The 9,744-nt window shown below is 36.7% G+C and overlaps 1 protein-coding gene across 1 annotated transcript; it reads right to left on the minus strand.

Moving 5' to 3' along the window:
* Window positions 1-381: 381 nt before the first annotated feature.
* LOC133332643 (pickpocket protein 28-like) lies at window positions 382-3,030 on the minus strand. The gene is made up of 6 exons (XM_061541030.1): window positions 2,885-3,030; window positions 2,619-2,819; window positions 2,310-2,555; window positions 940-1,055; window positions 487-870; window positions 382-434 (listed from the first exon to the last, which is right to left on the minus strand). Exons 1-6 carry the CDS (start codon window positions 3,028-3,030, stop codon window positions 382-384), a joined length of 1,146 nt encoding a protein of 381 aa, XP_061397014.1.
* Between the last annotated feature and the right edge of the window lie 6,714 nt (window positions 3,031-9,744).

Consider the following 9,744-nt stretch of genomic DNA (forward strand, 5'->3'; position numbering starts at 1 on the left):
AGAATTGCGAAATTTCCGCGGCACCACAAATTTGAAAATTGGCCTTAGAAATGCAAAATAGACAATTTCCGCTATGGAAATAAAACTGAAGCCCATAAAGAGGCCCAAAATGCCACCGGTATTGGCTGGAAATTTTAAAAAGGTAGAATTTTTGAAATTACTATTCAGAACCTAAGGACTATTTTCCAAACTTACACAAAAATTCCGTAAACCCAATATAGACATTTTTCAGTTCCGCATGTACGACCGATTCACGATAATAGAAATGCAATACGGCAATATTCCTTTGCACCTCCTCCTTGGACATGTCAGACAATATTTTACTCTGTATCGTATAATTATCCATAGCCAGGGGTGAGGTAAATGCATCCGGTGTAAAACTCAAATCAAAACAGGTTGTCTGACAGCGAGCCGTGCACTTATCATTTGTGGCCCTGGAATATTCCAACTTAGCCGTGTCCGCACAAAACATCCGACTGATGTTACAAAAGGTGGCATTCGCATAGATAACCGGCATATACAAGGGAATGCAACCACATCGTTCGATAAGGAATGCCGAGAGGCATTCATATTCACAATGGGTCTTCGTGTAGTAACGATAAAAAACGAGCGACTCTTCATTGAGGAACACACAGCGACGTCGACGACGATTTATCGAACGTATCGCCGGTGAGGATTGGCTAATTTGGGCATCGATACGAAAACTGGTTGTGGCACCCAAGGGTACAATAACGCCTGTTTCACCGACCAGGGGTCTGTCAATGGGGGTGCCAAGATTTACTTTGAACCCGGCACTATTACTTGTCGAGCAGTAGTATTCATCAACTTCGGCATTTAGGATGACCGAAACGCCCATGGAGATGCCGGTACCTAGGAAAGAGAGGGGGAGGGATGGGGTGTTCAAAAAATGAATTGGATTTTGGATGTGAGGGAACTTACCCAATGTTGACCGTGGATAGTATTTAGGGGGTAAATTTGACGGATAACCCATTTCAGGATTCCAATCAACCGGTACAACATCGGGACCAGTTTTAAGGCCGTCCAGGGTGCGAAAGCTGGAATATTAGGTTTAAATTTAAATAAAAATATATTTTAGGGTAGATTTTTCAGGTGGATTTTTGAAAAATATTTTTTCAGGGTATAACCCAAGGCGCGGATTTTTTAAACATATTTTTTCAGGGTATAACCCAAGGCGGGATTTTTTAAAAAATATTTTTTTCAGGGTATAACCCATGGCGTGGATTTTTTAAAAATATTTTTCAGGGTATAACCCAAGGCGTGGATTTTTTAAAAATATTTTTCAGGGTATAACCCAAGGCGTGGATTTTTTAAACATATTTTTTTCAGGGTATAACCCTAGGCGGGAATTTTTTTAAAAATTTTTCAGGGTATAACCCAAGGCGTGGATTTTTTAAAAATATTTTTCAGGGTATAACCCAAGGCGTGGATTTTTTAAAAATATTTTTCAGGGTATAACCCAAGGCGTGGATTTTTTAAAAATATTTTTCAGGGTATAACCCAAGGCGTGGATTTTTTAAAAATATTTTTCAGGGTATAACCCAAGGCGTGGATTTTTTAAAAATATTTTTCAGGGTATAACCCAAGGCGTGGATTTTTTAAAAATATTTTTCAGGGCTCTACAAAAAGGCGTGGAGTTTTTTAAAAAATATTTTTCAGGGCTCTACAAAAAGGCGTGGATTTTTTAAAAATATTTTTCAGGGCCTTTGCTCAGGCGTGGATTTTTTAAAAATATTTTTTGCTGGCCTTTGCTCAGGCGTGGATTTTTTAAAAATATTTTTTCAGGGTATAACCCAAGGCGTGGATTTTTTAAACATATTTTTTTCAGGGTATAACCCTAGGCGGGAATTTTTTTAAAAATTTTTCAGGGTATAACCCAAGGCGTGGATTTTTTTAAACATATTTTTCAGGGTATAACCCAAGGCGTGGATTTTTTAAAAATATTTTTCAGGGTATAACCCAAGGCGTGGATTTTTTAAAAATATTTTTCAGGGTATAACCCAAGGCGTGGATTTTTTAAACATATTTTTTTCAGGGTATAACCCAAGGCGTGGATTTTTTAAAAATATTTTTCAGGGTATAACCCAAGGCATGACTTTTTTTAAACATATTTTTTTCAGGGTATAACCCTATGCGGGAATTTTTTTAAAAAATTTTCAGGGTATAACCCAAGGCGTGGATTTTTGAAACATATTTTTTTACCTACTTTGCTTTATATAAAAAATTGGGATGCAATGTGTTGAAGGCACAGCAGAGACCCTCATCGGTTACAACTTCACGAAACAGCTCACTGCAATTGTAGGCCACGGAACCGATTATACAGGCAACCATCATACGAGAGCAGGGTTGCGAATGCTGAAATGAAGAGCTTCACTTCAATACCTGCCGTTTCATGATCCTCCCCTATACTTACCGCAATAATAAAATTCGCCAGCTCCAAATCATTATTTTTAAATTCCTTAGAATTAGCCTTTCTACTGTCATAGGCAATTTCCGAATAACATAAATACTGGAGGAGAGCATCTTCCTTGGAACCTCTGGCAAAAAATCGGAAAAATAAGATCCCCCCGTTTTTTTTTTCAAAAATAATATCCCCTTACTTGGTGTAATTAACCACCTTCGAATACATGACCTGATTCATGTTACACAAAACCAAGGCGGGTAGTGGTAGCTTCTCAATCGATGTCGGCTGTGGACTTATGCCAATCATTACTGGGGTACTATCCCATTTGGCATAGATGTTGACGGTCAGATGCACCACCGCAATGAAGCAGAACACAAAGGCGATAAAGAAAAATAATCTTGGGGAATTTTTTTGTAATGGAAAGGAGATCTGAGATTTTTTTTCTAATTTTTCTGCACTTACTTTTCCCAATTTGTCAGGGAGGTATCCGCCAAATACTTGAGGCCATGTAGGGTGGTCTCTTGCAAATATTTCTTTAAATTTCCCAGACAATAGATTTCCAATTGTTTTCTTCGTTTTAGTTTTCCTCGTTGTGTTGGATAGGCCATGTTTTCAAGGTTCGATGGTTCACAGGTAACTGAGTCCATATGCTTCAATGGAAAATAAATTGCTTATTTTTTGGCAGGGTGGAGGCGAGTGGGTTTCCTTGTTAAATGACCGAAGTTAATGATCCTTTCATTCATTACGTTAATGACAATTTTAATTAATTACTCAATTAATTTTTATAGCCTCAAAAAAATAGTTCTAAAAAATCCACGCCTATTTTTATACCCTTCACCACACTGTGGTACAGGGTATTATATCTTGGAGCATATGTTTGTAACAGGCAAAAGGAAACGAGATAGACACTTGGTTCCTTTTGAGAATATGCATGGGTTCACTTTCTGAGTCGATTTATGCATGTCCGTCTGTCGATTTACGCATGTCCGGACGTACATGTATTTTTGTGAACAAAGTACAGGTCGCATTTATGATCCGATTTAGATGAAATTTGGCACAAGTCACTTATTTGACCCAAGGACGAACCCTATTGAAATTGAGAAAAATCGGTTTTTATATAGCTCCCATGTATATTTTCGTCCGATTTATTGTAAATGGTGCAGCAAAGTCCCTATATATCTTGCGATTTGCACGAAATTTGGCACAGGTTAATGAATTGAGCCCAGAAAGAAGTGTGTTAAATTTCCTAAACATCGGTTCAGATTTAGATATAGCTCCCATATATATTTTCGACCGATTTAATGTAAATGGCGCACCAAAGTCCCTATATATCTTTCGATTTGCACGAAATTTGGCAAATCGAATTAAATTAGGTCTAGAATGTTGTGTGTTAAGTTTCCAGAAAATCGGATCAGATTTAGATATAGCTCCCATATATATTTTCGTCCGATTTAATGTAAAAGGTGCACCAAAGTCCCTATATATCTTTCGATTTGCACGAAATTTGGCACAGAGTAATGAATTAGGTCTAGAATGATATGTGTTAAGTTTCCTGAAAATCGGTTCATATTTCGATACAGCTCCCATATATATTTTCGTCCGATTTTACGCAAATGGTGCACCAAAGTCCCTATATATCCTTCGATTTGCACGAAATTTGGCAGAGCGTAATGAATCAGGCCTAGACTGATGTGTGTTAAGTTTCCTGAAAATCAGTTCAAATTTAGATATAGCTCCCAAATATATTTTCGTCCGATTTTATGTAAATGATCCCTATATATTCTATATATATCCTCCGATTTGCACGAAATTTGTGCATAACGTACTGAATTTAGTCTACAACGATATGTGTTAAGTTTCCTGAAAATCGATTCCGATTTAGATATAGCTCCCATATATATTTTCGTCCGATTTAAGGTAAATGATGTTCCAAAGTCCCTTAATATCTTTCGATTTGCACGAAATTTGCCAGAGCGTAATGAATTAGGCCTAGAATGATGTGTGTTAAGTTTCCAGAAAATCGGATCAGATTTAGATATAGCTCCCATATATATTTTCGTCCGATTTAATGTAAAAGGTGCACCAAAGTCCCTATATATCTTTCGATTTGCACGAAATTTTGCAGAGCGTAATGAATTAGGCCTAGAATGATATGTGTTAGGTTTCGTGAAAATCGGTTCAGATTTAGATATAGCTCCCATATATATTTTCGTCCGATTTAATGTAAATGGTGCACCAAAGTCCCTATATATCTTTCGATTTGCACGAAATTTAGCACAGCGTTATGGATTAGGCCTAGAATGATGTGTGTTAAGTTTCCTGAAAATCGGTTCAGATTTAGATATAGCTCCCATATATATTTTCGTCCGATTTAAGGTAAATGGTGCACCAAAGTTCCTATATAGCACTCGATTTGCACGACATTTGGAACAGCGTACTAAATTAAGCCTAGAATGATGTGTGTTAAGTTTCCTGAAAATCGGTTCAGATTTCGATATAGCTCCTATATATATTTTCCTCCGATTTAATGTAAATGGGGTACCAAAGTCCCTACTTATCTTTCGATTTACACGAAATTTGGCACAGCGTACTAAAGTAAGCCTAGAAATATGTGTGTTAAGTTTCGTGAAAATCGATTCCGATTTAGATATAGCTCCCATATATATTTTCGTCCGATTTAAGGTAAGTGATGTTCCAAAGTCCCTTAATAACTGCCGATTTGCACGAAATTTGGCACAGCGTAATGAATTAGGTCTAGAATGATGTGTGCCAAGTTTCGAAAAAGTGGGCTCAGATTTCGATATAGCTCCCATATATAGTTTCGTCCGATTTAAGGTAAATGGTGCACCAAAGTCTCTATATATCATTCGATTTGCATGAAATTTGGCACAGCGTATTTGGCACGGGGGGGTTCTGTCAGTGCCACCACGACATAATGTAATTTTGATCGATAAACTTTTCGGGGTTTTTCACCAACAATTTGTTGCAATTGTTTGCTTGAATGGATGACATGTAAACACTGTTGTGTGCATCACTTGACAGCTTTCCTAGGAGACAGAAGAATCGGTTCGCCCTCCTCACTAACAAAACACACACACACTCCCACACACATCCACAACCAGAATTTGGTAGAACGTCGAACAAACTTTGTTTGGGATAAAAGTCCGCCTTAGCATTACTGGAGGTGCTTGTGGTTGTAGGTATGTATGTGTGGGAGTGTGTGTGTGTGGGTGCGTATGTGTGTGTGTGTTTGTGCAGTGCATAGTTGAAGGCTAAAATCTTAATGCCTTGCCTGCTGTTCCGACTGCTGTTCGTGATGTTGTTGGCTGTTGTTGTTCGTTGCCTGCTGGTGGTTTTGTCGTTGTCATGCCTTGCCAATCCTTTCCTTGAGTTCGAAATATGGGTGTGGGGTACGGTACAGTGTGGTGCGGTTCGCTTCACCACTCAGTTTCGTTTATTGTTAAAACAAACTTTGTCTAGCATTGATATCTTCAATCCATAATAAAAGAAAGAAGACAACTTGTATGGCATTGACGGCGGAGATGGCGAAGAATGTGATATGCACTTACTCACGTACGCACAGCCACACACACGCACACTCTGACACAATTTAACCTATTTATCTAATAAATATAAGAGCCTGGGGGTGATATGAGACAGGTTGAGAAGATTCGAAGTAAAATTGTAAATAAAAATCAGGGCTAATCGGGGTTTTTATAATCCAGTCACTAGGTGGCGTATGACTACTGACGTTATGTATACGCTCAGAACATTCGTGCGTATACCTTACACCAATTGGCATACGCCACCTACAATTTAGATTAAAAAAACATCGCCAAGGACTTAAGTTATTTATTTGGAGATCTTTCTGAGTCGATGTCACATTTCTTTGCGGATTTTCTCATATCTTTCCAAAAGAGTTATAAGACAGACAGGATACCATTTGGTACACCATTTACATAAAATCGGACGAAAATATATATGGGAGCTATATCGAAATCTGAACCGAATTTCAGGAAACTTAGCACACATCATTCAAGACCTAATTCAGTACGCTGTGCCAAATTTCGTGCAAATCGAATGATATATAGGGACTTTAGTACACCATTTACACTAAATCGGACGAAAATATATATGGGAGCTATATCTAAAACTGGACCGATTTTCAGGAAAATTTACACACATCATTCTAGACCTAATTCATTACACTATACCAAATTTCGTGCAAATCGAATAATATATAGGGACTTTAGTACAGTATTACATAAAATCGGACGAAAATATATATGGGAGCTATATCTAAATCTGGACCGATTTTCAGGAAACTTAACACACATCATTCTAGGCCTAATTCATTACGCTTTGCCAAATTTCGAGCAAATCGAAAGGTATATAGGGTCTTTGGTACACTATTTTACTAAAATCGGATGAAAATATATATGGGAGATATATATAAATCTGGACCGATTTTCAGGAAACTTAAGACACATCATTCTAAACCTAACTCAGTACGCTGTGCATAATTTCGTGCAAATCGAAAGATATATACGGACTTTGGTACAGCATTTACATAAAATCGGACGAAAATATATATGGGAGCTATATCTAAATCTGGACCGATTTTCAGGAAACTTAAGTCACATCATTCTAAACCTAACTCAGTACGCTGTGCATAATTTCGTGCAAATCGAAAGATATATAGGGTCATTGGTACACCATTTACATAAAATCGGACGAAAATATATATGGGAGCTATATCTAAATCTGGACCGATTTTCAGAAAACTTAACACACATCATTCTAGACCTAGTTCATTACGCTATGCCAAATTTTGTGCAAATCGAAAGATATATAGGGAATTTGGTACAGCATTTACATAAAATCGGACGAAAATATATATGGGAGCTATATCTAAATCTGGACCGAATTTCAGGAAACTTAACCCACATCATTCAAGACCTAATTCAGTACGCTATGCCAAATTTCGTGCAAATCGAAAGATATATACGGACTTTGGTACAGCATTTACATAAAATCGGACGAAAATATATATGGGAGCTATATCTAAATCTGAACCGATTTTCAGGAAATTTATCACACATCATTCTAAACCTAACTCAGTACGCTGTGCCTAATTTCGTGCAAATCGAAAGATATATACGGACTTTGGTACAGCATTTACATAAAATCGGACGAAAATATATATGGGAGCTATATCGAAATCTGAACCGAATTTCAGGAAACTTAACACACATCATTCTAGGCCTAATTCATTACGCTATGCCAAATTTCGTGCAAATCGAAAGATATATACGGACTTTGGTACAGCATTTACATAAAATCGGACGAAAATATATATGGGAGCTATATCTAAATCTCGACCGATTTTCAGGAAACTTTACACACATCATTCTAGACCTAATTCATTACACTATACCAAATTTCGTGCAAATCGAAAGATATATAGGGCCATTGGTACACCATTTACATAAAATCGTATGAAAATATATATGGGAGCTATATCTAAATCTGAACCGATTTTCAGGAAACTTAACACACATCATTCTAGGCCTAATTCATTACGCTATGCCAAATTTCGTGCAAATCGAATGATATATACGGACTTTGGTACAGCATTTACATAAAATCGGACGAAAATATATATGGGAGCTATATCTAAATCTGGACCGATTTTCAGGAAACTTAACACACTTCATTCTAAACCTAATTCATTACGCTGTGCCAAATTTCGTGCAAATCGAATGATATATAGGGTCATTGATACACCATTTACATAAAATCGGACGAAAATATATATGGGAGCTATATCGAAATCTGAACCGAATTTCAGGAAACTTAACCCACATCATTCAAGACCTAATTCAGTACGCTGTACCAAATTTCGTGCAAATCGAAAGATATATAGGGTCATTGGTACACCATTTACATAAAATCGGATGAAAATATATATGGGAGCTATATCTAAATCTGAACCGATTTTCAGGAAATTTAACACACATCATTCTAAACCTAACTCAGTACGCTGTGCATAATTTCGTGCAAATCGAAAGATATATACGGACTTTGGTACACCATTTACATAAAATCGGACGAAAATATATGGGAGCTATATCGAAATCTGAACCGAATTTCAGGAAACTTAACCCACATCATTCTAGACCTAATTCATTACACAATACCAAATTTCGTGCAAATCGAATGATATATAGGGACTTTAGTACACCATTTACACTAAATCGGATGAAAATATATATGGGAGCTATATCTAAATCTGGACCGATTTTCAGGAAACTTAACACACATCATTCTAGACCTAATTCATTACACTATACCAAATTTCGTGCAAATCGAATAATATATACGGACTTTGGTACAGCATTTACATAAAATCGGACGAAAATATATATGGGAGCTATATCTAAATCTCGACCGATTTTCAAGAAACTTAACACACATCATTCTAGGCCTAATTCATTACGCTATGCCAAATTTCGTGCAAATCGAATGATATATACGGACTTTGGTACAGCATTTACATAAAATCGGACGAAAATATATATGGGAGCTATATCTAAATCTGGACCGATTTTCAGGAAACTTAACACACTTCATTCTAAACCTAATTCATTACGCTGTGCCAAATTTCGTGCAAATCGAATGATATATAGGGTCATTGATACACCATTTACATAAAATCGGACGAAAATATATATGGGAGCTATATCGAAATCTGAACCGAATTTCAGGAAACTTAACCCACATCATTCAAGACCTAATTCAGTACGCTGTACCAAATTTCGTGCAAATCGAAAGATATATAGGGACTTTGGTGCACCATTTACCTTAAATCGGACGAAAATATATGGGAGCTATATCTAAATCTGATCCGATTTTCAGGAAATTTAGCACACATCATTCTAGACTCAATTCAGTATGCTGTGCCAAATTTCGTGCAAATCGAATAATATATAGGGTCATTGGTACACCATTTACATAAAATCGGATGAATATATATATGGGAGCTATATCTAAATCTGGACCGATTTTCTGGAAACTTAGCACACATCATTCTAGACCTAATTCATTACGCTATGCCAAATTTCGTGCAAATCGAAAGGTATATAGGGTCTTTGGTACACCATTTACATAAAATCGGACGAAAATATATGGGAGCTATATCGAAATCTGAACCGAATTTCAGGAAACTTAACCCACATCATTCTAGACCTAATTCATTACGCTTTGCCAAATTTCGTGCAAATCGAAAGATATATAGGGTCTTTGGTACACTATTTACCTTA

This window comes from Musca vetustissima, unplaced genomic scaffold (assembly GCF_032173495.1).
Source record: "Musca vetustissima isolate MV318-11 ecotype Yass unplaced genomic scaffold, APGP_CSIRO_Mvet_v1 utg44268, whole genome shotgun sequence".
NCBI classification, from domain to species: Eukaryota; Metazoa; Arthropoda; class Insecta; order Diptera; family Muscidae; genus Musca; species Musca vetustissima.